General features: G+C 39.4%; 1 protein-coding gene across 1 annotated transcript; it reads right to left on the bottom strand.

The window, feature by feature from the left end:
* Positions 1 to 1725: 1725 nt before the first annotated feature.
* si:ch211-136a13.1 (HHIP-like protein 1) lies at positions 1726 to 27579 on the bottom strand. Its single transcript, XM_061073485.1, has 14 exons — positions 27268 to 27579; positions 21171 to 21435; positions 20172 to 20451; positions 10077 to 10202; positions 9804 to 9947; positions 7818 to 7930; positions 6970 to 7110; positions 6535 to 6609; positions 6069 to 6195; positions 5783 to 5928; positions 5209 to 5290; positions 4863 to 4945; positions 4397 to 4750; positions 1726 to 2495 (listed from the first exon to the last, which is right to left on the bottom strand). Exons 1-14 carry the CDS (start codon positions 27577 to 27579, stop codon positions 1726 to 1728), a joined length of 3018 nt encoding a protein of 1005 aa, XP_060929468.1.

The following is a 27579-nucleotide window of genomic DNA, read 5'->3' on the forward strand; positions in this document are numbered from 1 at the left end:
GCTCTTTCTGTAAGTATTGCTTCTGTCTGTTCTGATTCCTGCACTTTAACCCATCCCCACAGTCTGAAGCACTGTGCTGAAGAAGGCAGAGCAGCTGGACCTTCTCACCACCAAAACAAATTATATACTTGTGTAACACAGAAAGAATATTTCCATTGTCAAGTTATTTCTCATTTTGTTTGCGTATAAATACATAATAGTCACACTATATTTGACTTCCTGATTGATGTTGATGCTAAAAACGCTTTGTCCTTCAGCTCATTAGAAAACACTCACAGAGACTATAAGACACTTACAAGAATGCATTTTGCAGTAAACTTTATTCATATCACTCTGTGCTGTTAAATCTCTTTGTATAAAACTGGAAACATTTCATTACATTCATGGTACAAAATGTCAAGCATTTTCTTCGTAAAGCTCTTTAAAAGTTTTTTTTGTTCACTTTAAAACTACATTCAAAAAGGTATAACAATGCTAAAAGAAAAAAGACCTGCTGAATTTATACAATACAAAAATACAAACATCTTCTCGGAACACAGTTGATTATTTTAACAGGTTGGGGTGGCTTTTCTTTTGTAAACATGTGAACAAAAACAACATTACTAGCCTATCCCAGTTTTAGTTAAATTGACATCTTTACTCTTAAATGAGGCTAAATCTCTTTAAAACGTTCAGTAAAAAACATTAGACTGTTTCATAGTTTTGTCTGTTACAATCCACCAAAGAGGCCCCATTAGTTGTTGACACTTTTAAAACAGTACTAATATATTTTCCTATTTGTCATGACAGTGAATATGAACCGTTTTTGTAATGCATTGATATTGATTCAGATATTTGTTGAAACAAGCATTGTTTGACTCTTCAGACATTGATATGGAGACTATTAGGGTTCATGTTCCCCAACCTCAAAGTTAACACTTTCAGGGAACACATTCATTGGTGTCAAACAAGTGGGAAACCACCCATTGTTTTTTGAAATGCCGTTTTAAAACCTTGAATTTGGCATTTTGTCCAAAGCCATCTTGTTTTTTGAAATTATAAGTAACAGTGTTAAGAGGAGTGGGGATGAGCCTGACTGAGAGGACACTGCACACCCTCCCCCACCTGTGACCCATTGGACGGTCCTAGCTATCAACTACAACGCACCCACAACCCAATGCATCCTGATTGTCCATGAGACCCTGATTTATAAAATGAACATCGTGCTATATTGAAGAAACTAGGCAAACAGACTTCTTTTTGCAACCACTTGATACATTGACACACACCTCAGACACTTTTACATTGGTTTCACCTTCAGGACCTAGAGTCTGCAGCGTATGGGGTTACTGCATATTGTTGTTCTTTACAGTGAGGACAAGGAAAGGATAGGACCGGACCAAGCCAACAACAGGCCTCAGGTAGGGACATGCAACCCACCCCTAACTCCTCTGTTCTTAGTTAGGAATCGATAGATAGAACTTAATGTCCATGCATAAGGACAAATGAGAATTCAGCAGTGGGCGAGGACTAAAACATTTTTACATCGATATGGAAACCAGGAAAATAGAAAAATACAATTTATAGAATTTTTTGGTCTGGAACATTCATGCTTCAAAATGTGAGGTCGGTCAAATCCTTCTTCTCCTTTGCTTGCCTCCTCCTGATCCTGTCACCTCCAGTGTGTGAAAGTACCGTACATACTGTCTCCTATGCTTTTCTACACCCCCCCCCCCCCTCGCATTCCTAACCGCAGATCACACCCACATCTTCCCCATGTGAACAGTTGTGTTTCCCAACCCTGGATCTCTTGCACTCCAGCAGCGAACTCTCCTCGCCTTCACACTCCACGTCGTCCAGAAAGATCCTGACTCTGCTGTCAGCCTCCCCCAGCGCAGCCCTCTTCATCACTGCCAGCGCCGTCGTGAAGCCGAGCTGGCGACACACCACAGTGCCCGACTTGGTGGTGAAAAGGTCATCGCACACTGTCCCCCACTCTCCTCGGATAAAGATCTCCACTCTGCCTCGATCCAATAAACCGTCAGTGCTCACCAGTCGCAATGAGCCAGCCCTCAGCCTTCTCCCTCCTCTTCCTCTTTTGAAGATTTGACCTCTACCTCTTCCTCTGGGCCTCTTATACACTTGGTTCCCCTCCACAGCACTTTCCTGCTTCTCTCCGAGCCAACGCTCCTCTTGAGCTTTAGGCAGCGTGCCGTTGGCTGGTGGTCTCTGGGGCATGTAGGAAGACAAGGTGGGTTTCTGGCTCCAGTACGTTGGACGAGGTGTGGTCCACGCTCTGGGGGGCTCAGGGTAACGCGTAGAGGTCAGAGCAATCTCAGATCGTTTCAAGGATGTTTCGGATGGAGAAGGAGGAAGCTTTGGTGAGGTTAAAGGTTGGGATGTGGTACTAGGTGGATACTGAAACGGTCTCTCATGTCTCCTTGTTGGACGTGTGGTGATGATTGGGGTTTGAGCAATCCTAGAGGAGACTGCAGTCATGACGGTTGTGCGATAACCTGAGGGAGAGACAGAATCACCCTCTTTATTTGAATATAGAGTTTAACATGTGTTTCATCTATTTTTCTGTTTAATACACAAACCTTTCGGTTAATATGGACCAACGTCCAGCAGCCCGTTAGCTTAGCTTTCAACATAAAGACTCAGAATAGGTAAAAACTTGTCTGAGGTAATACAATCTGCCTGTTAGCTTGTTATCTACAAAGTTTTTTTTAATACACATCTCAAAAAGGTTAACGCAAAAAAGTGTGAAAGCAGATATATAAATGGTTTGGCACATGATTCCTGTAAAAGCCCAAATATTGACTTTAATACCTTGTTTTTTGTACAAATTGAACAATCTATTATATGGTGAGGTTAGGGCACTGGTTACCCTGTTACAGAGACTGATTCCTCCTGTTTCCACTATTTATGCTTAGCTCAGCTGATTAGCTAGCTAACTTGCTGCTCGATGACACCCTATGTTACCATAGAGGACAAATAGAATGAAACCTTCTTCATCTTCTCATCTAACTCTTGGCAATAAAGCGAATAAACATTTTCCCCAACAGGTCAAACTTTTCCTTCAATAATTTTCAAAACAGTGAATTATTATGAAATAATTATTTATCATTAAAGCCATTTAAAGAACTGTTCTCCGGGTAAAGGAAAGACGTGAACACAGACACACAAAGATGAATGTCCAAACTTAGGCTGATGCAGAAACATTTATTCAAAATAAATAAAGCCAACGTACCTGATTTAACTTTAGGTATAGTGCAAATACTCGAAACACAGATAAGCACCATTTAGCCTGCATGCTTTAGACTCTTGTACCAGCCAAGGAAAAGTAACTAAGCAGGAAATAAAGTTAGGCCTTTTCAGATAATTCAACTGTACCTGAGTTTGACATTAGCTTGTGCAAATGGATCATTGCCGTGTCTACATCTAGACAGGCAAACGGATTAATTAATAACGTAAGTGGTTGAGATTTTGAACACGATTATGATTGATCAAAACTCATATGTATTATTGTAAAATTACCTGTTTGTGTCAATAAAGATTTATAGTCTCTCATGAAAGGATGGAAATTAGATAATAGAATATTTTGAGTTTGTAAGTAAGAACTCTGCAAAACAATAATTTACAATAAATATATGACTGGATCATTTACCAGTTAAGTGTATTTGCTGTTTTACCCTTGTTTATTTATTGCCTTGTTTTTCCCTTTTCCCCATGGAGGAAATAATACTTCAGAGCTGTGTGGTTCATCTTCACCATCATCTACAAGCTGCTATCAGAACATTTAGATAGATTTCACTTTTCTTGCCTATCTACTAAAACTATTACGGACATTTAAATAAAATAGACAGAGCTGCACTATGCTAAAGGCCATATATATCCTGCAGTTAATCAAACTGATGGACAGATCAGAAAGTGGGGTAAAAATCTCCCTTTGTGTATCTACAGTAAACATAGCTGCCAAACAAATAAAATATCATTTTAATATGGTGATATTTTCTTTAAACTAACAATAAGCCAGCTACGGACAATTCTAGCAACTAAGACACCAGCGAAAATTCTGTGTAACTTAATAGTTTTCTAATTCTACTGTTATTTTAATTATTGTACTACTGCTCTGATTTGATCACTGGAAAGAAAATTGCAAAAAATCGAACATTTGAAAGTATGCCGGGATTTGTAAAATGTAGCTATTAATATAATACTGTATAAAAGAAAAATAGAGCACAGAAGAAGAAACCACGTGGTTTAAAACTGGTGGCTCGCCCTCGATTGGCGGTACGACCTGGTCTAATGCTGGGTTTAATGTTGGTCGACCTAGTGGTTGGGTTAACACTTGACCTAGGAGTCAGGTTATCGGTGGGGCTGGCTTGGTGCACAGGTGAACCAGTGGGCCTACCGGTGGGTGTAGTTGTGGTGGGACTTGTTTCCGTGGCCATCTGGACAGCTGTGGGTGAGGTTGTTGATTTTATTGTCGTGGCAGAGGTTGTTTTTATTGTTGTTGCTTTTATATTTGATGTTGCTGGTAATGTTGCCCTGCTCGTTGTTGTTTTTCTCGTAGTCTGCGGTGTCGGTTTTCTTGGTGACGCTGTTGTTGGCGGTGGCTGCATTTTTCTTATTGTTTTTCTTGTTGGCATTGGTGGTTTTATGATTATTATGGGTTTTCTTGGTGACTTTTTGGTTGTTGTTGTAGGTTTTCGTGTGGTTGTGGTGGGAAAAGGTGTCGTTGTTGGTTTCTTGTTGATTACGAACTCTGAAAACACCACAAAGAAGAAATAAAGACATTTGTACATATTAAATCTGAATAATATGTGATGTTCTGTTTCTAGCTAACATTGAAGTTCTTATTAAAAATGTTCTCTTACCTTCTTTGGGGTGAAAGTGAATCAGTTTGCCCTTAATGTTGACATGCGAAGGCTTGATGCTGCATTTTCCTGGTGTGGCTCGTCTGTGTGGTCAACAAAGAAAGATATTAAAAGACCTATACAATAACCTATGAAGCACTTCTTAAGTAATTGTAGTCATTTTTATTCAAGTGCTACATGACTCGATCCTGGTTGGTATATAGTTTCTATTCACCTTTATGGTGAATTCACATTCTCACGAGACAAAGAAATTGATAAAAAAGCTTTTTCAAATTAGATCAGAGGAACCTAAACATCTGCCCCCCACATCGTAGGTATGATGAAGTGTTCCAATAGTTATAACTACCTGGAAGGGTCCACTATCTTATAGATGACGCCTGCTCTGGCTGTGGCACTCGCGGACCCTGTGGCTAAGAAATACAGCTCACCTGGAAAGATGGGAGAAAGATAGATGGAAAATTATATTGGCAAGACAAAACAAGACAGGAGTGTGAAATGAAGGAAGAGGGAGAGAGAATAAGTGAGGAGATGTGGAGAGGGGACACACAACAAGTTACACAATTTGTCCTGTGGTGTATAAATGAGAGAAGGTGTCTTTACAGCCTTTGGATTAACTTTTCAACTTAAATCTGCTCCAAATCACTTTCAGAGGGAGGATAAGACATTATCTACAGTCAGCATCATGTGTGCAACACTCTACATTAAGTCAGCCGCCTGCTCTTTAATTCAAACCAGGTCCTACGTCAAACCTGACTGTGCTGGAACATGTGAACTCCTCAGAAACTAAGGCAATTTAGTAAATGAAGACGTTAACATCGCTGCCATTTTTTGACTCGTGCTTACTCATTATATTTAATGGCAAAGTTTACTATGCACAATTTCCCGTGAATATGAAGTCGTCAGTCACACATAGTCATTACCTGCCTCATCCTCCGCAAAAGAGATGATGTATTTATAATAACTGTTGATGAGTTTGGGGAATCTGCAGGTCTGGTCTGTTCCCATACAGATCTCATTGTAGTGCCATTCACCGGTGGTGACGTTCTCCTTCAAAGACATCAGACGCCTAAACAGAAACACATGCATACATATCCACATCAGCACTATTATATATATATACATCCATATAGATTCAGTCAAGTGTAACTATGAAATGAGACCTGTGTCTATTAAAGTACAAGTGCAACTTATTGTACTTGCACTTACCCGCTCATGAAATCCCCAAAGAAGTAGAGTCCGTTGAGGTTGGGCATCTGGCAGCCTCTGTAGATGTATCCTCCTGTCACTGATTTTCCCAACTTGTGGGGGTAGGCAAAGATCGGCAAGATGTCATCTACACAGACACAGAACATCACATAAGAAGAACATGGTTTTATAGTTATAATACTGTAGATACATAAAGGTTGAAAATAAGGAAAGTTTTAGTGGCTGAGCTCACAAATATTCAGACAAAAATGACACAGTAGGTTTCGCAGAGCAGAAATATTATTACAATATTATTTATTTGCACAATTAGATCGTGCTCAGCAGCGTAGCTCCTAAAATGCAAAAGTCAAGAACACGTCATAGCTCACATCTGCATAAATTTTGCACAGGATACTATGTCTCGTACATTCTCAGTGTAAATATCAGATTTAGTTTCACACTCTAAAGTCCCTGAAGATCAGCTCACCCAGAGAGGAGTTCTGGCAGAGTTTGCGATCGTAGCAGCTGAAGCCCTCTTTGGCCCTCCATCCGTAGTTGCCTCCTTTAAAAATACATTGACGAAGTTAGTAAAACTACTCAGGAAAAAAATGCTTCATAATGCTGGGAATACACTTTTAGACTGAGTTATTGTTCGTCTGGGAAAAGAACCATGTAATTGGATGTTTATTTCGTGCCCATCCACTGTAATTGTCAGGGAGCAGACTGAGATTAAACTATGATGTCTGCTTCCCTGTGTGACTTTGTGGTCTTTGAGAGAACAGTTTTATATGCCAGCGGCTGAGTAGATAATAAGAGCCATTTGATGTAACATTAGTGAGTGAATAACTTCAAGTGAGACTCATGCTGAAAATAAAAAATCCCCCTTCATAATAAAGTGCTGCTTCAAATGAAATCATTGTACCTTTAACAATGAGATCCACCTCCTCGTATTTGTTCTGGCCCACGTCACCGCAAAACATCCGGCCTCTGCCTCGCCCTGTGAAGGGGTCGCCGCGGTCAATGGAGCAACGCCACATGTTGCGCACTCCATAGGCATAAATCTCTGCAAAGAACGGAAGGAAGAGCTGAACAAAGAAATTCACACATTGACGCAAATAGCATACATCTGTCATAATGACTGAACCAGGGCACATGTGGAAAGAAATGGAATTAATGAACCGTCACTACCTTTTTCTTCAAAATGACAGTGTTCAGTAAGACATTCACCTTCATTCCTGAGATATGTATTTCTCTGCCCAAGTGGTGAAGTCACTCAATATTTGAGCTCTTTAGAGAAGCTGGAAATAAAATCCAGGAGTAGTTGTTTCTAATGACGTTCATCTTAAATGAGACATACGTTATTTTTTCAGTTTTACTCCCTCTCGTGTGTTATTTTGTTTATGTAAAATGTCTCCAAAGTTTAAAAAAAGCCCATAATTCGGGGTACAAAAAACCCTGCTCTGCACGTCCCCTAACAAAAAAAAAAACAGAACGGAGGCCAACGTCCTACATGTGGTAGAAGTGGGTCAACCAATCATGACTGGGCTTTATCAGGAGGGGAGGCTTAAAGAGACAGGAGCTAAAACCATGTGTTTCAGACAGAGGCTGTAAATAGGAGCTGCAGACATGGACAATATGAGGAAAGTGATGCTCTATATGAACAAAGCCATTTTAAGTAAAAACCCAGATTAAAATTATGAACCTGAGTATAATCATGATATAACATGTCTAAATTATACCACATTTAAGGGATATTTTAAGGGATTTTACCAGGTCGTGCTTCAATCTCCCTCAGGAACGGGTTGTCTGACGGAATGCTGTACGGAGCACCATCGTCGTTATCCTCCACATCGACACGCAGCACCTTCCCAAGAAGTGTTGACCTGTAAAACACAGGAGTAGATAAGAGTGTGTGAAGGATTCAGCTGACCAAGTGGTTAGTGAGGGGTAAAAATAGGTATTGACCTGAATCATACTCCAATTTGTAATGCAAAATTTGTTCATCTTAGTATTTATCCCTGTAACTAAATTGGTAAACCTTGTGTTGATTCTGATCCTTCTTTTTTTTTTATCATTCCCTCCTCTCCATCTGAAGTCCACTCTACCTTCACTTATCTCAATGTTTTCTAAGTTTGTCCCTTTTCTTCTTTCTTATGATTCCTTTCTCAATCTTTTTTCCAGTCTGAATTACTCCTCCCCCATCATTCATGTTGCACCTCTCTCCTCCCTGTCTCCATACACCCCAGTACAGTCCCACTCTCATCTCTCTCTCCTCTACACATGCCAGTGTGTGGCGGCCCATTTTGTGTAGTGTCAATATTAGACTAGACAGGGTGTATCCTCTGTCATTCCCAGAACAGCTTATACAGCATGTCAACATCTCAACTATCTCTGTCTGGAGAAAAGATTTCGGCAGCAGAATTATACTGAATGTTCAATAAACAGATTCATAAATTTCACTTCAAATCAAAATTCAAGGCTTACCCTAACCCTATTTTGGCATGAAGCTGCTCTTTTAGTGTCATGTTTCGAGGTTTCTAGTGTCAAAGTATTTGACTTCACAGTTCAACTCTTGCACGGTATGGTGCAATGAGTGCAATACAAGTGATTTACACGCTCTACCCTTGTTTCCTTTGGCAGTAATTAACATTTAAGCCACTGAGGGTTGATCAAATGAGAACGAACAGTTGCATCCACATGTATACGTGCAGCACTCAAACATGGTGTTTTACATGTAAACATATGAACAACATGTTGCCTTAAGGTACAGCTAGCCTTTCTTTAGAATGAATCAAATGAATCATGACTGGTGAGAGGTGAGTAATGTTAACATGTAAAAAAAAGCCCTGAAGTCCCTTTGAAAAAATGAAATTTTTCATACACTATACATACATCGCTCATGGCATCAACACATCCTGCCACCTCTCACTGACTTGTCAACTATTTTACATCTAAGACATTAACAAATGCAGTCTGAAGATGAACATACAGCTTTAATGATGTTTAAATGGCATACTAAAGTGTGCCATTTAAAAGTGTGTTTATTAAAGGGAACCTCTGTCAGTTAATACAAATACATAGACCCTTCCAAAAATATTCAATTTTATACAACTCAAGGGGTCTTCTCAATAAAGTGTTTTAATAATGTGATGATGATGTACTGATGAAATATGTGAAAATAATGAATTAATTGTAAAACCTCAATAAAACAATTATACTATATAACCTCGGCAGGTTTCAAGCATATACGTTTATGATCATTTTAACCTTGAAGTAATAATATGAATTATATGAGCAGGTTTCGAGTCTTGCTAAGTAGATCCTTGGTTTACAGGAATTTTTCCAAGTGGAAGATTACCAGTCTTCAAACAACTATTTAATTTATAGGTCTGAGATTTAAGCCCTCCATAATTTTCATAAGACGTTATTTAAGTGGGATTTAATTCACTGTAAGTCATTCTCGGCAGAACTGTCTGCTTCTAATTGGGCTTTGGTATTTTGCTCGAGCATGTTTACCTTTAAATGGAGGTAGATCAATGTAAGGTGTGTGTTTAATCTATCTGGGTAAATTATCTTAAATTACATATGAAACTAGAGCTTTGAAAGAAGTATACTATTTTAACTAATTTGGTGTCAAACTTCCTGGCCTCACGTCATAGATGGCATGGACACATATTTTGATGCAACAATAGTTTGCTCAAAATTGAATTTGATCTTGTGAGCCTCACTCAAGCAAATAAGTTAAATTGTATTTACTTGTTTTGTGCATTGCCAAACTTTCCAAAGGGGTCTCCTGCTCGGCCACCATCTCCGATGAAGATGTACAGATATCCGTCATGGTCAAAAAGAAGCTGTCCTCCATTATGATTGGACGCTGGCTCTACCACCTCAAGGATGGTTCTGCAGCAGAGGAGATGAGAGGTGGATGAATATACTCACACAACCATTTACTGTACATGTGGGTCACTATAAGAGCAGCTCACACAGACACAACATTTCTGTCTCTTTGTTTCCGTTTGAACATCTCACCTCTCGGAGGAGTGGTCCAGCTGGTTTTCATCATGAGTTGACAGTGTGAACTCACTAATACGTATCCTCTCCTCCTTCTTTACAGACACAGAATAATACACATAGGCTTTTCTGACGGTTGTGAACCTAAGTAGAAATGAAAATTCCTTCAGAATACGTAAATTTTCACGACTTTCTAACTTTCTGCAAATTTTGGTAAGAAGTTCAGCATGTTAAAGCCCTCAAAAAGCCAATTCATTTGCCTGAATAATAATAATAATAATAAAAATAAATATATACAGGAGCAGTATCAAATGTGATTCAACTTGTAACAAGAATAATATAAAATTTTTAGGGCTGCAAAGCAGCACTGGGTGGGCCCGAGCACATCCATTTTGAATCGTTGCATGCTTTTTGTCTGAAAAAACAAAAATAACCAGTTCTGAGAGAGAGAGACGTAACCTTTGCAAGACATAAAGTTTCCTTTGATCTAGGAAGACTGAAATCAAAGGATTCATGGTCCATGTATGTCCGCGTTACAGAACATCGTGTTTTAATGGCGTGTAATCAAACTTTGACGCCACGCCACGGTCACACCGTGTGATTAAAAAAAAATCCGTCAGTCAGTTTTTATCTCCATCTTGTTGTGATGACACTCATCTCAATTTGAAGTTGATCCGATGAAAACCCTGGTACAAGTGTATCAAAGAAAAAATGTGGAATATGGCCAAAATGGCCACTAAATGCAAAATAGCAGGCTTCCTGTTGTGTTTTTCCAATTGCACCAAGAGACTTTTTTGTTTGTCTGGTCATGATACACCTGTATATCGATTTTTGTGAAGATAGGTCAATGGGAACACCTTCCGGGGGTCTCGGGGGGCACCGTTGAGCCATTTTGCGACGCCCATTGAAAATTCCTTCAGAATACGTAAATTTTCACCACTTTCTAACTTTCTGCAAATTTTGGTAAGAAGTTGAGCATGTTAAAGCCCTCAAAAAGCCAATTCATTTGTCTGAATAATAATAATAATGAAAAAACAAAAATAACCAGTTCTGAGAGAGAGAGAGACGTAACCTTTGCAAGACATAAAGTTTCCTTTGATCTAGGAAGACTGAAATCAAAGGATTCATGGTCCATGTATGTCCGCGTTACAGAACATCGTGTTTTAATGGCGTGTTATCAAACTTTGACACCACGCCACGGTCACACCGTGTGATTAAAAAAAAATCTGTCAGTCAGTTTTTATCTCCATCTTGTTGTGATGACACTCATCTCAATTTGAAGTTGATCCGATGAAAACCCTGGTACAAGTGTATCAAAGAAAAAATGTGGAATATGGCCAAAATGGCCACTAAATGCAAAATAGCAGGCTTCCTGTTGTGTTTTTCCAATTGCACCAAGAGACTTTTTTGTTTGTCTGGTCATGATACACCTGTATATCGATTTTTGTGAAGATAGGTCAATGGGAACACCTTCCGGGGGTCTCGGGCTGTCTCGGGGGGCACCGTTGAGCCATTTTGTGACGCCCATTGAAAATTCCTTCAGAATATGTAAATTTTCACCACTTTCTAACTTTCTGCAAATTTTGGTAAGAAGTGGAGCATGTTAAAGCCCTCAAAAAGCCAATTCATTTGCCTGAATAATAATAATAATAACAAGAGACTTTTTTGTTTGTCTGGTCATGATACACCTGTATATCGATTTTTGTGAAGATAGGTCAATGGGAACACCTTCTGGGGGTCTCGGGGGGTCTCGGGGGGCACCGTTGAGCCATTTTGCGACGCCCATTGAAAATTCCTTCAGAATATGTAAATTTTCACCACTTTCTAACTTTCTGCAAATTTTGGTAAGAAGTTGAGCATGTTAAAGCCCTCAAAAAGCCATTTCATTTGCCTGAATAATAATAATAATAATAATAATAATAATAATAATAATAATAATAATAAATATAAAATTTTTAGGGCTGCAAAGCAGCACTGGGTGGGCCCGAGCACATCCATTTTGAAGCGTTGCATGCTTTTTGTCTGAAAAAACAAAAATAACCAGTTCTGAGAGAGAGAGAGACGTAACCTTTGCAAGACATAAAGTTTCCTTTGATCTAGGAAGACTGAAATCAAAGGATTCATGGTCCATGTATGTCCGCGTTACAGAACATCGTGTTTTAATGGCGTGTAATCAAACTTTGACGCCACGCCACGGTCACACCGTGTGATTAAAAAAAAATCCGTCAGTCAGTTTTTATCTCCATCTTGTTTTGATGACACTCATTTCAATTTGAAGTTGATCCGATGAAAACCCTGGTACAAGTGTATCAAAGAAAAAATGTGGAATATGGCCAAAATGGCCACTAAATGCAAAATAGCAGGCTTCCTGTTGTGTTTTTCCAATTGCACCAAGAGACTTTTTTGTTTGTCTGGTCATGATACACCTGTATATCGATTTTTGTGAAGATAGGTCAATGGGAACACCTTCCGGGGGTCTCGGGCTGTCTCGGGGGGCACCGTTGAGTCATTTTGCGACGCCCATTGAAAATTCCTTCAGAATACGTAAATTTTCACCACTTTCTAACTTTCTGCAAATTTTGGTAAGAAGTTGAGCATGTTAAAGCCCTCAAAAAGCCAATTCATTTGCCTGAATAATAATAATAATAATAATGACGGAGGACGTGTTTAAAAGTAACACACAGCGTCAGGCGGGATTAACACAATGTGGTGAATAACTGTCAATCACTGCAGCAGCATGTGGAACACGGAGAGACTCGGACGTGTTTCTAACAGAACGTCAACGTGAAGCCAAGTTGAAGAAACTCCATGGATCTGCCTGTTGATCCAAAGCAACATTTCATATTCCAGGACCTGGAGTTTGGGTTTGAGCCGGAGAACTGATCCGACTCTGGTGCATCGAGAGAAATAACTTTAAAGAAAGAATGAAAATTCCTTCAGAATATGTAAATTTTCACCACTTTCTAACTTTCTGCAAATTTTGGTAAGAAGTTGAGCATGTTAAAGCCCTCAAAAAGCCAATTCATTTGCCTGAATAATAATAATAATGAATAATAATAATAACTGCAAATTTTGGTAAGAAATTGAGCATGTTAAAGCCCTCAAAAAGCCAATTCATTTGCCTGAATAATAATAATAATAATAATAATAATAATAATAATAATACAAATTTTAGGGCTGCAAAGCAGCACTGGGTGGGCCAGAGCACATCCATTTTGAAGCGTTGCATGCTTTTTGTCTGAAAAAACAAAAATAACCAGTTCTGAGAGAGAGAGAGACGTAACCTTTGCAAGACATAAAGTTTCCTTTGATCTAGGAAGACTGAAATCAAAGGATTCATGGTCCATGTATGTCCGCGTTACAGAACATCGTGTTTTAATGGCGTGTAATCAAACTTTGACACCACGCCACGGTCACACCGTGTGATTAAAAAAAAATCTGTCAGTCAGTTTTTATCTCCATCTTGTTGTGATGACACTCATCTCAATTTGAAGTTGATCCGATGAAAACCCTGGTACAAGTGTATCAAAGAAAAAATGTGGAATATGGCCAAAATGGCCACTAAATGCAAAATAGCAGGCTTCCTGTTGTGTTTTTCCAATTGCACCAAGAGACTTTTTTGTTTGTCTGGTCATGATACACCTGTATATCGATTTTTGTGAAGATAGGTCAATGGGAACACCTTCTGGGGGTCTCGGGGGGTCTCGGGGGGCACCGTTGAGCCATTTTGCGACGCCCATTGAAAATTCCTTCAGAATATGTAAATTTTCACCACTTTCTAACTTTCTGCAAATTTTGGTAAGAAGTTGAGCATGTTAAAGCCCTCAAAAAGCCATTTCATTTGCCTGAATAATAATAATAATAATAATAATAATAATAATAATAATAATAATAATAATCCTTTCAATTTCAATAGGGTCTCACCAGACACCTTTGATGTCTGTGCTCGGGCCCTAATAACTAGACAAAGATTAAACCCTACAGGATTTTTCATTATGTCAGAGTCAACTCAGGACTCCTCTCAGTTTACTTGATGTGGTTTGAAACATCCAGATGTAGCAGATTCTGACCATCTGGTTTGTCAAGAGAGGCACGAAATTAACCTGCCAGTGTTTCTTCAGATCTGATTATTAGACGGTTGAATAGGTTTGGAAACTCTGAGTTAACTCAAACATCATTACATATGTATTGTCACGCAATTCCATTAAGAATGAAAATAATAATAAAAATAATAAATAAATATGCTAAAATATATGAAAATATAACATTTTTAGGGCTGCAAGGCAGCACTGGGTGGGCCCGAGCACATCCATTTTGAAGCGTTGCATGCTTTTTGTCTGAAAAAACAAAAATAACCAGTTCTGAGAGAGAGAGAGAGGTAACCTTTGCAAGACATAAAGTTTCCTTTGATCTAGGAAGACTGAAATTAAAGGATTCATGGTCCATGTATGTCCGCGTTACAGAACATCATGTTTTAATGGCGTGTAATCAAACTTTGACGCCACGCCACGGTCACACTGTGTGATTAAAAAAAAATCCGTCAGTCAGTTTTTATCTCCATCTTGTCGTGATGACACTCATCTCAATTTGACGTTGATCCGATGAAAACCCTGGTACAAGTGTATCAAAGAAAAAATGTGGAATATGGCCAAAATGGCCACTAAATGCAATATAGCAGGCTTCCTGTTGTGTTTTTCCAATTGCACCCAGAGACTTTTTTGTTTGTCTGGTCATGATACACCTGTATATCGATTTTTGTGAAGATAGGTCAATGGGAACACCTTCCGGGGGTCTCGGGCTGTCTCGGGGGGCACCGTTGAGCCATTTTGCGACGCCCATTGAAAATTCCTTCAGAATACGTAAATTTTCACCACTTTCTAACTTTCTGAAAATTTTGGTAAGAAGTTGAGCATGTTAAAGCCCTCAAAAAGCCAATTCATTTGCCTGAATAATAATAATAATAATAATCCTTACAATTTCAATAGGGTCTCACCAGACACCTTTGATGTCTGTGCTCGGGCCCTAATAATCCTTACAATTTCAATAGGGTCTCACCAGACACCTTTGATGTCTGTGCTCGGGCCCTAATAATAATCCTTACAATTTCAATAGGGTCTCACCAGACACCTTTGATGTCTGTGCTCGGGCCCTAACTAGCATCTGCTAATGTTGTGGCACAAAATGTAAGTCTGAACTAAAATATATGAAAATAGAACATTTTTAGGGCTGCAAAGCAGCACTGGGTGGGCCCGAGCACATCCATTTTGAAGCGTTGCATGCTTTTTGTCTGAAAAAACAAAAATAACCAGTTCTGAGAGAGAGAGAGACGTAACCTTTGCAAGACATAAAGTTTCCTTTGATCTAGGAAGACTGAAATCAAAGGATTCATGGTCCATGTATGTCCGCGTTACAGAACATCATGTTTTAATGGCGTGTAATCAAACTTTGACGCCACGCCACGGTCACACTGTGTGATTAAAAAAAAATCCGTCAGTCAGTTTTTATCTCCATTTTGTCGTGATGACACTCATCTCAATTTGAAGTTGATCCGATGAAAACCCTGGTACAAGTGTATCAAAGAAAAAATGTGGAATATGGCCAAAATGGCCACTAAATGCAATATAGCAGGCTTCCTGTTGTGTTTTTCCAATTGCACCCAGAGACTTTTTTGTTTGTCTGGTCATGATACACCTGTATATCGATTTTTGTGAAGATAGGTCAATGGGAACACCTTCCGGGGGTCTCGGGCTGTCTCGGGGGGCACCGTTGAGCCATTTTGCGACGCCCATTGAAAATTCCTTCAGAATACGTAAATTTTCACCACTTTCTAACTTTCTGCAAATTTTGGTAAGAAGTTGAGCATGTTAAAGCCCTCAAAAAGCCAATTCATTTGCCTGAATAATAATAATAATAATAACTAACTTTCTGCTAATTTTGGTAAGAAGTTGAGCATGTTAAAGCCCTCAAAAAGCCAATTCATTTGCCTGAATAATAATAATAATAACTACAATTGCATTAAGAATTTTGACAGCAATGCAACAATAATAATGTCAATTAAAGCCCTCAAAAAGCCAATTCATTTGCCTGAATAATAATAATAATAATAATGAATAATAATAATAAATATAATAGCAGTATATAGTAATAATGGCAGCAACAACAGTATATATAATAATAGTAAATATAATAATAATGAAAATAAAATTTTTAGGGCTGCAAAGCAGCACTGGGTGGGCCCGAGCACATCCATTTTGAAGCGTTGCATGCTTTTTGTCTGAAAAAACAAAAATAACCAGTTCTGAGAGAGAGAGACGTAACCTTTGCAAGACATAAAGTTTCCTTTGATCTAGGAAGACCGAAATCAAAGGATTCATGGTCCATGTATGTCCGCGTTACAGAACATCGTGTTTTAATGGCGTGTAATCAAACTTTGACACCACGCCACGGTCACACCGTGTGATTAAAAAAAAATCTGTCAGTCAGTTTTTATCTCCATCTTGTCGTGATGACACTCATCTCAATTTGAAGTTGATCCGATGAAAACCCTGGTACAAGTGTATCAAAGAAAAAATGTGGAATATGGCCAAAATGGCCACTAAATGCAAAATAGCAGGCTTCCTGTTGTGTTTTTCCAATTGCACCAAGAGACTTTTTTGTTTGTCTGGTCATGATACACCTGTATATCGATTTTTGTGAAGATAGGTCAATGGGAACACCTTCCGGGGGTCTCGGGCTGTCTCGGGGGGCACCGTTGAGCCATTTTGCGACGCCCATTGAAAATTCCTTCAGAATATGTAAATTTTCACCACTTTCTAACTTTCTGCAAATTTTGGTAAGAAGTTGAGCATGTTAAAGCCCTCAAAAAGCCAATTCATTTGCCTGAATAATAATAATAATAATAATGAAATGTGCAGTTGTGTCGTGCATAGAAATAGAAATGGGGAAAATGAAGATTTTAAAAATGTGCAAGTCTACAAGGGAAGTCTGGTGGAACAGCAAAATGCACCAGTGCTTATAAAAGCAGATTTTATATGGAAGGAAACAAAAGTGGCGTCGTTTGAACCATTCAAACTTAACTTTATCAGGACCCGGGGGGGGGGAACAAAGAAGTCGGGCACTTCTTTTTACGAGTAACTTGCATTTGGGAAATCTAGATTTTAAAAGAAAGATATTTTACAAATATTGTTATTTGAATGTAATTTGTTTTGTCTTTTTGCCATTGATTTACATTTGTGTTCCAGTTATTCCCTGTTCCTCTGTGTATGTTTACATGTTTGTATTCTGTTTTTGTTGTGACACCGTCTGTGTTTTGAGTTTCCACAGAGTTATATCACATTGAGTTATTTTTTTTTTTTATATTTAATTGATGCAGTATTTATAAGACTAGTACTGCATTCTGTTTGGCAGCCATTTTGTTGTCCTCTTTATTCATTTCAGCTGCACGAGTGTTGGCATGCTGTACGGCTGTATGCTCGCAGGCATAGAAAAATATTTTGTCATACGTCCAGATTTTTCTTTACACAAAAAATAAATTCTTTTGTGTGTAAATTCATTGTCTTGTTTGTTTTTATGATTTTGTTTCCATTATTATCACGTCTTCATTTGTTTCCTTCTTCCCTGATTTATGGACAAATATTATTTTATTTAGGAAAAACATCCCCTCTTCATTTTGTTCATCATTCCTCCTGTATCATCATTTTATCTCCTTTGTCCTGTTGTTCCCTTCCTCTGTTTGAAATTCTGCCACTTTGCTAATCAATATTTAAAAGTTGAGTAAATTATGTGAACTGGGGGATGCTGAATATATTGTCTTTAATTTCAGTGCGTGAATGTTAGGAAAAGAGATTTAAATCCTCCAAAGCAGTTTGTTTTCAATCCGTTTAGTGGTTAAAACTTTTTGAAAGAAGTTTAGATTATTATGTATCTATATTTTGTTGATGTTGAAAGTTCATCATAAAGAATTAAGTAAAAGTACACAGATTTGTACATATTGGTAATATCACAAAAATTTGAAGTTTGCTCTTATGAAAAATTTGGAGGACTGTCTCCAGTCAAAGTATTTGGTTGTATTTATGTTTAATATTGCTTTTTACTTAACATTTTAAGTCAAAACTTTGTAAAATTAAATACATCAGCTGCTACATACATTTGTATCTTTAGACAATATATGTTTATTAATGAACATTTACGATTCTAACCGGAGAGAACAATTACATTACCTGTGGTAATTCAGAATTATTTTAAAGTAAGTTAGAGCTGACAATATTTACAAGTAACAATAAGACACTGCTCACAGTGGATGACTGACATTTGTTTGCAGCCACAATCTATTGAAATATCAAACACAATTACAATTGCACCCAGAGACTTTTTTGTTTGTTTGGTCATGATACACCTGTATATCGATTTTTGTGAAGATAGGTCAATGGGAACACCTTCCGGGGGTCTCGGGGGGCACCGTTGAGCCATTTTGCGACGCCCATTGAAAATTCCTTCAGAATACGTAAATTTTCACCACTTTCTGACTTTCTGCAAATTTTGGTAAGAAGTTGAGCATGTTAAAGCCCTCAAAAAGCCAATTCATTTGCCTGAATAATAATAATAATAATAATAATAATAAATAATATTAATAATGAATAATAATAATAATAATAATTGGACCTGGAGCAGGAGAGCTCCTCCAGCTGCTACTCGCAGCAGAGTCAGTGTTACAATCATCCACCTGGGAGCGTTTAAAAAACGCAGATATTTTTAACTGCTTCTCAGGTGGTTCATGCGACATGTTTTCAGATGGATGCTATCTGTCCGCTGGTGGGAGGTTGCTCACCTGTGTGTACGCGCACAGTAGTAGTAGTAAAACACAATGTAAATTAGACATTGAAAATTCCTTCAGAATACGTAAATTTTCACCACTTTCTAACTTTCTGCAAATTTTGGTAAGAAATTGAGCATGTTAAAGCCCTCAAAAAGCCAATTCATTTGCCTGAATAATAATAATAATAATAAAAATTTTAGGGCTGCAAAGCAGCACTGGGTGGGCCCGAGCACATCCATTTTGAAGCGTTGCATGCTTTTTGTCTGAAAAAACAAAAATAACCAGTTCTGAGAGAGAGAGACGTAACCTTTGCAAGACATAAAGTTTCCTTTGATCTAGGAAGACTGAAATCAAAGGATTCATGGTCCATGTATGTCCGCGTTACAGAACATCGTGTTTTAATGGCGTGTTATCAAACTTTGACACCACGCCACGGTCACACCGTGTGATTAAAAAAAAATCTGTCAGTCAGTTTTTATCTCCATCTTGTTGTGATGACACTCATCTCAATTTGAAGTTGATCAGATGAAAACCCTGGTACAAGTGTATCAAAGAAAAAATGTGGAATATGGCCAAAATGGCCACTAAATGCAAAATAGCAGGCTTCCTGTTGTGTTTTTCCAATTGCACCAAGAGACTTTTTTGTTTGTCTGGTCATGATACACCTGTATATCGATTTTTGTGAAGATAGGTCAATGGGAACACCTTCCGGGGGTCTCGGGCTGTCTCGGGGGGCACCGTTGAGCCATTTTGCGACGCCCATTGAAAATTCCTTCAGAATATGTAAATTTTCACCACTTTCTAACTTTCTGCAAATTTTGGTAAGAAGTTGAGCATGTTAAAGCCCTCAAAAAGCCAATTCATTTGCCTGAATAATAATAATAATAATAATAATAATAATAATAATAATAATAATCCTTACAATTTCAATAGGGTCTCACCAGACACCTTTGATGTCTGTGCTCGGGCCCTAATAATCCTTACAATTTCAATAGGGTCTCACCAGACACCTTTGATGTCTGTGCTCGGGCCCTAATAATAATCCTTACAATTTCAATAGGGTCTCACCAGACACCTTTGATGTCTGTGCTCGGGCCCTAATAATCATTACAATTTCAATAGGGTCTCACCAGACACCTTTGATGTCTGTGCTCGGGCCCTAAAGATGCAAAATGTTAATCTCTGTGTCAGGCTCTCATAAAAAGTTTTTCCTCTGAGGTAAAAGGTGCAAAAAGCCAGAGGTGAGTTCTCTGCATTAACATCGAAAATAACTGGAACTGTTAATGTGAAATTTGAACCTGGGGTGCAAGGCGATGCAGAGGAATCCTCGCTCGTCTCCAGCCCAAGGTGAGGTGAGGACTGCCCGAGTGAGGTTCAGGAAAGGTCGGTCGATCCGGGAGCCGTTGGCCAAATACACCCACACATAACCCAGCTGCTCCGCCACGAAGAAGCGATGAGTCCCATCATCTGCATGAATCATGGCCACGGGGTTACGCAGCCCGTTGGCGACTTCCTGTAAACACAGCTCCAGACAACCTTTAGGATCTTCACGTACCAAGCCAAGTTGAGCATTTAGCTCTGGGGAGAGAAAAGAAGACACAAAGGTGAAAGTAGATCTTGGTTGTAATCGGTTGTAAGTGATTCAATCTGAAAATACTAAATCTGCAACTGAAAACTATAAGACCCCAAATATCAAAATAAATAAAGTGACAAATGGAAATAAATATTTTATTAAAAACTACATTGAATAAATTTTTGTACTTGAACTTACAATTTCTTTTTTTTTTTTTCAAATGATCAAAACTATTGGCCTGGATTTGGCTCGATAAGAATCAGGCTTCAAATCAACTGAGCAGCAAATGGTACACATGTAAAAAGGCAAAACAAGAGGCATCATCTTGTCCAGCTGCTGCTCTGTTGCTATAGGCGATAGCGGTAAAAGCAGGGCCAGCTGGTAAAACAGATCATGGAAATCCTCCGTAGACCTGACCTGGCCTTTGTTGTCTGACCTCCTTTGAAGGAGACTTCCTCTAAATTGTGACATAGGGTTGATTACTGCAACCTCCTGTTCTCCACCTGTCTACATGTCTACAAGTTTGTGTTTAATGTGTCTAAATTTGACCACAACAGCCACATCTCCTGTACATATAATTTAGGCATGAAGGGAAAGCAATGTCTGTTGCTCTTGCCGTTTGGTACTGATGGATTGCCATGGAAACTTGTACAGACATTCATTTTTCCCAGAGGTGTGTGTGCCTGCTAGTAAACAACATAAAAACACGCGTCCAGCACCATACCTGCATTCGTCAGCACATTTGGATAACAGTACTGTTTGTCCTTCAGCTCCAGATAGTTGCAGAACTTTCTGCGGTCCTCTTCTAACGTTGCCGTCAAGTTTGCAAACTGATAAGGGCTCCCCAGGTCCTCCAAGAGGAGACTGAGTGTGTAGCGACACTGGTGCCAGTAGTCGGAGCAGTAGTCACCACACAAACCAGGCAACATCCGCATAGGCGTGTTGGCATCTTCGGCATCAAACAGGTGGGCGGCGTATGGAGAACACTCCTGTGTAGGAAGAGAGACACAAATTTTGGAAAGTTAAGAGGAAACACTAGTTTTGCTATTAAACCCGTGCCAGTGTAGATATAAAACTTTGCTGGGATGGAGAGTTTTTAGCGTCCATACTTATTAAGCCTCTTTGAAGCTGATGTTTATCTCATAAGGTAGTTAAGGACATGTATGGATCAGATAAATACAGGAGTTGTGTACTCATTCTACTGCAGCTCCTCACCGCCTCACTTTAAGTTGTCAGGCGTGACTTATGCGCGGCCTGTCTTGAGTGCTGCTTGGTATAAATGGATCCCACGAAGGTCCAGTCAGTTATTAAGTCACAACCACACTAGTCCACACCCAGAATAGTGCAGCAGCAGGCCCATGGAGGCAGGGCAACCAAACCGTCCTGTGGTCGTCTGGTGTTCTTTCACTCAGCGTCAGATCAGACTCAACCAATCTTCACCAGGAAGCCGGAGGACAAACAGCATGAGATCATTTCTTTGCTCATAAAAACAAAAATATAAAAAACCACCTGTCTGGATGGTCAAATGATGCACGAACTGTGATTAAGATCAATGTCCGGATATTTTAATGTGTCCTCAAATTGCACATGACCCACTTTGTGTCTGAATTTAAGTTAGTCTCTTAAATGACAGTGGCTGATGAAATATGTTAAAAGCCACAGGATAATCTCCCTTTTTCTTTTGAGCCATGTGAGATGATTGACTTGATAAGTTGTTGATGAGATGTTTAATTTAAAAGTTTTTGATATATGCTTTGAGTAATTCGTTTTTCATCACACGGCTGCATACATAAATAAAGCAATACTTCTGATGGCCAAAAAAGAGACAGAAAAACTATAACAGACACAAAGAATCTTTGATAAACTAAATGAAAGCACATTTCTGGGCAGAGATCAGAAACTTCCTAGGAGACAGCTTTGGCACTAAAAGGAAAAACTAAATCAGAGTTCAGTGTGAGCTGCTGGGACTGTTGATGAAAGCAGCTTCTGGAGCAGACGGTGTAATTTATCTTCTTTGCTTCTCTGTTCATGTAGATGTTCCACCAAATGAGCTTTTGGAGGCATATTAAAGTAAAGGGGGTACTTTGGTACCGTAAATCATATTGTGCCAGGTTCACATTGTCTTAACTTTGTCTCTTGTTGGAGCCACTGACGCAGGAACACCAGCTATTCTTCTGAGACAGTCTTACTTTTGGGTTCTACTATCATAGGGTATAGGATAAAAGCATATAACTGCAAACAGCTGCTCCCGAACAATCCTGCCACTTCAAACTGCTATAATTTGGTGTTTATGTTGTCCAGTTCAGAGCTGACTGAGATTCAAGCCTGAGAGGAAAATAAAGCCCTTTGTTTCAGTGTTTATTACTGGCATGTATCTTCCTCACTCTTCACACTGACTGGTCCACATGGCTGGGGTTTATTATAGCAGAGAGGGAGAGACAGACCAAAGACTCGTGGCAAACAGATGACTGGACAATGTGCGAACTTGAACGCTGACTGGACCCCAAGAGAAAGAGATGGAGAAGGAGGAGGGTACAAAAGAGAAACATAGAGGAAAGAGAACTTTGCCACAACTTTCCAGTAAAACTAAGGGCCTGACCGAAAACACTGTAAATCATAGCTGCAGTCAGAGATACTGTACACGGATGCTAAACTCGTGTAAATGTGATTGTGGCCGGAAATGAAAAATAAACCAAAACAGCAACTTGTTGGATGCTGTGTGTGTGTGGGCATGTCTATCTTTAGTAATGAGGGCCAATTTTGGTTCCATACCATCATTGTGAGGACATTTTTGCTAAGACTTGGTTTTAGGGTTAGGGTTATAATTAGGTTTAGGTCGTCAAGCATTTAGTTGTGATGGTTAAGATTAGAGTAAGGGGTTAGGGAATGCAAGTCAATGAGTGTCCTCAACTATAGAGAGACACACGTGTGTGTGTGTGTGTGTGTGTGTGTGTGTGTGTGTGTGTTTGGGAATTGATGCTGCGTTCCATACTGCTGGTAAACTTGAACATCTGTAACTTTCTGCTGCCCTCAGAGTCGGAACATTCTGATTCATGCAGGAGTGCTGCAACAATAGACTTCTTAAAAGTGCTTATTGAAAATTCAGTAAGGGAAACAATTCATCCAGTGTTCACCTAAGTGCTCCCTGAATGTTTTTGAAGCGGACAAAGGTGGGTTTTATTTGGGATGTATTTTAATATTGAATGTGCAAAAGCTGCAGTTATAACACACACATACACACACACACACACACAAACGCCTTAACCTTAAAACATTTCTTCACCTGAAAATGCGATGTTTTATGTTATGTGTTCTTGCTTTTTGTCTCCATAACATTTGACTAAGGCAAACAGATTTAGGTTCCCACAACATTAGTAATAATCCCATATTCGTTCTATAGTTGTGGAGACACTCATTGACCGAACCCTTAACCCCTAACCTAAACCTAAAGTTAATCCTAACGCTTACCCTAAAACCAAGTGTTAACCGGCCAAAATGTGCTCCCAACGATGGTTTTGACTTCAATTGATTTTGGACAGTCTGACCAAAACATTATCCCTCACCTTAACTCAGAAATAATGTTTAGCCTCATTCAGACCAGACTTTGATTCCCATCAGGACTAGTGGTCCTGACAAGGTCAATATTCATGGTGGAAATACCTACAACTCCAGGTAAATTTCCTGTTTGTCTCAAATGTATTCATCTTTCTGTCCGTCCTTCTTCCTATTTAATTTCGGCCAGATTTGTTATTTCTTTCATTACTGTTATGTTTCTCTTTTGATATCACTTCTTTTACCTCCTCTTCCGCTCTCTCTCTCGAAGGAACTTGATATATCCTGGACCCCCGGCAAGAGGAGGAAATGGCTGTTTGTTTGGTCAGTTAAACTGGGGGATCATGACAATTTCCCCCCTGTCTCCCTGACACGCACAGGGATGCACACACACACACACACACGCACACACACACACACACACACACACACACACACACACACACACACACACACTAGTCTCTCCCTCTCCTCACTGATATCAGGAAGTCCCTGCAGTGCTGCTGGAACAGAGGGCCTCAGTGTGCTGGATTGACCCAAGATAAGTACCCTGGTACTGGGGTAACCTGACCACCTCCAGGGCCTCTTTTACCTCAGACCATTGACCTGGGAGTGACCACAACCACAGAGTGGGTCTGTTTTCCAACAAAGATTAAAAAAAGACACCAAAACAAAGTGAAAACAGAAATGACTCAGAGAAACAACAGCCACCTTATCGTACGACTGAAAACGTAAAAAATGGGCAAATAAAGATGTTTGTACCCTTTCAGATAATTGTGCTCATTTAAGAAATGAATAAATTGTATGTTCCACAGTTTCTTCTGTTTATCTAAAGGAGTTTGTTAACTAAAACAGCTGCATGATTTAAACAAATACACCCCCCCCCCTCTTCTCTCTCTCTCTCTCTCTCTTAGCTTACATATTTATATTGCCCTTGACTCAGGCTGCGTCTCAGTCCAACTAAGACTAACCGCTGAAGGTCTAATGTGCTCTGCAGCGCTGTCATTACACTCAAGACACAGCCTGCGCTGCCTGGAAAGAACCACAGCAGGATATAATTACCACAATGAGACAAACCTATATTTTAGGAGTCAGAGGATTTGTCACTGTCTTTACGTACCCTGTGAAGTTCTGAACTCCCTGTGAGACTTGCAGAGTGTGTTTTTTTTCTCCCCTTCCACTGTTCCGGTGCTGATAGCAGACATGAAAGTGTTTTTCGTGGCAAGGCCCTCGGTCCGTTTGTTTTGCAAATAGCGAGCGTCTGAGCTGCAAAGTCAGCACGTTATTGTGCAATCACAGAGTGGGACCGGCTTAGTTTAGCAAACTCAGAGACGAAACTAAAGCTCAGTGATACTGAAATAGAAAGAGTCATTATTCCCATCATTTACTAAGATTGCAATCTCACTTAAAGTGCAACTTAAATTTAGAACAAGATCTAACTTTATTTTGTCAGACTAATGAAACATGAGTAATTGTAAACAACAGCTCTGTCTTCTAAGAAACTATTAGCTTTTACTTTCGTCGAGGAGATTCTGTTTTCCTGTGCCTGTTTGTTTGTCAGTTTGTTTGTCAGCAAACTCCGTAGGAAAGATGTGATACGTGTCAGGAAAGTACCCATTCAATTTTAATGTGGATCCAATAATTTATTTTCATTTTCTCAACCATTGCAAGATATTTTTTAACAATTTCACCATTTTCCCAGAGAATAATTTATTGAGCTAGATGAAGAAAATTGGGCTCATTTAGGGAACTGATGTCTAAAGCTGCTTTCCACCATGCACTGAACTATGGGGTATCTAAAGACATTATCTAGAGGGGCTGTATGTGAGAACACAAATGTCAGAGTAAGAGCCCCCCCCCCCCCCTTCTGCCAGTAAAAGCTCCAGAGAAAGCCTTTATGAGCTGTTTGAGAAAACAGCAGAAGATCCTCTTTAGGATTCACTGCAAGCGAATGGGTGTGTTGATGACGTGCGAGTGCGAGAAGTTCGTCCTGTATTGTTCATGTGTGAAAGGCAAACTATGGAGTCTGGACCCAATTGTGAGGACATGCTCCGGAGTTCATGCCGGTAAACAGCTTTATTGAGTTGAGTTTGTTGCAGCTTGATTGAATCTAAGGGGACTGTTGGGCCTTGGCCGAGGTGCTGTATGCGCTCTGAGGGCCATTTTGTTCAAAATAAAATTCTGTGTTTATTCCTTGCACGGTTTTGTGTTCTTTTTTATAGATGTTTACTTTTTCATCCACAAATAAGGGTAGTACAAAGATTTCTGTCAATGTATTCGAAAGTTAAACCTTACCAACAGTAAATGTGCTTTTAAATTGAGATACAGTCTTTCTACATACAGTTTTTCTCTATCAGGGTCTGTGGACTCGTGTGAGCGAAGATGAAGATAAGAAACACATGTTTTCTAGGACCCCTGAAGGGACAAAGCTTAGATTTCATTGTATGCACTGCACATATGAGGAAACATAAGCCAGTGAGTCTCCTTTGTTTGACAGTTTCAAGACAATAAAATGGTTCACTTTGACGTTTTGTTTTTGCAATCAAGTAATTAAGTGAACATTTTACTTTCCGATTTACTCTAAACTTAAGGGTAATGGTCCAATAAATTTGAAAAGGTTTACTTAATTGCAATTTTTTTTAAGGTTATTTCAGTCGACAGAGCCACGTTTACAAGCCAACCCATCAAAAACTCATGAAGCGTTAGCTAAGCCGGTGGATTAGCATTGCGAGCATGAGTAACTGTCTAACAGATGTCAACTTCTCCATTAAACCTCACCGTAAACCACATGTTTTGTACGTTGCTGTACTTCGGTTCTCTCTCATGGTCAAAAACTCACCACAGTTTCCATTAGAGCGAGACACAAACCTGTGTAACCTTACTTATTATAGAGATACTAGTAATATCTTCCAATTAAGTTAATCATATAAAAAATGTTGACACACTAAATTGTATTGCTATATATATTTATATGTAAATACATAATTTTATACACAATCATGTGTATTTAGGTTTCTTATTAACTTTCTCATGCTAACCCTAACATCCACAGACACATTAACACTTTGTGTGAAATTCACTCGGTGTCAATTTGGGATTTACTAAATCAAAGAACACAGAGTCAAAGCAACACATGATAACCCTAACCCTAGCTTGATGTTGTTGTTTTTTTGGAGGGGGGGGAATCGCACCTTGTTAACCCCAATGAGGCCCATTGATTCTTGTGAATATGGGATTGATTGATTGATATAATTGAATACTTCTCTTACCTGGCAGAGCATGCTGCGTATGTACTTGCCACAGGTGACGAAGCCCGAATGGTCAAAGTTCTCCATTATGCTGTAAAACTTCACCGATATCTCCCCATCTCTCTCCACATCACAGCATCCGAACTTGGAGTACTCCTTGCAGAGGACCAATGGCAGCCGGGGCTCGAACGGAGGCTTGTAGTCCAAACACTGGGGGTGACAGCTCCCCCACCAGGGCTGGAGGAGCAACAGCAGCGCAGACAGAAGTCGGTGGGGAAAGCGGGCGTGCGACAGGATGCACTTGGGCGCCGGATTACTGGTCCACGGGGTCAT

This window comes from Limanda limanda, chromosome 6, assembly GCF_963576545.1.
Source record: "Limanda limanda chromosome 6, fLimLim1.1, whole genome shotgun sequence".
Taxonomy (NCBI): Eukaryota; Metazoa; Chordata; class Actinopteri; order Pleuronectiformes; family Pleuronectidae; genus Limanda; species Limanda limanda.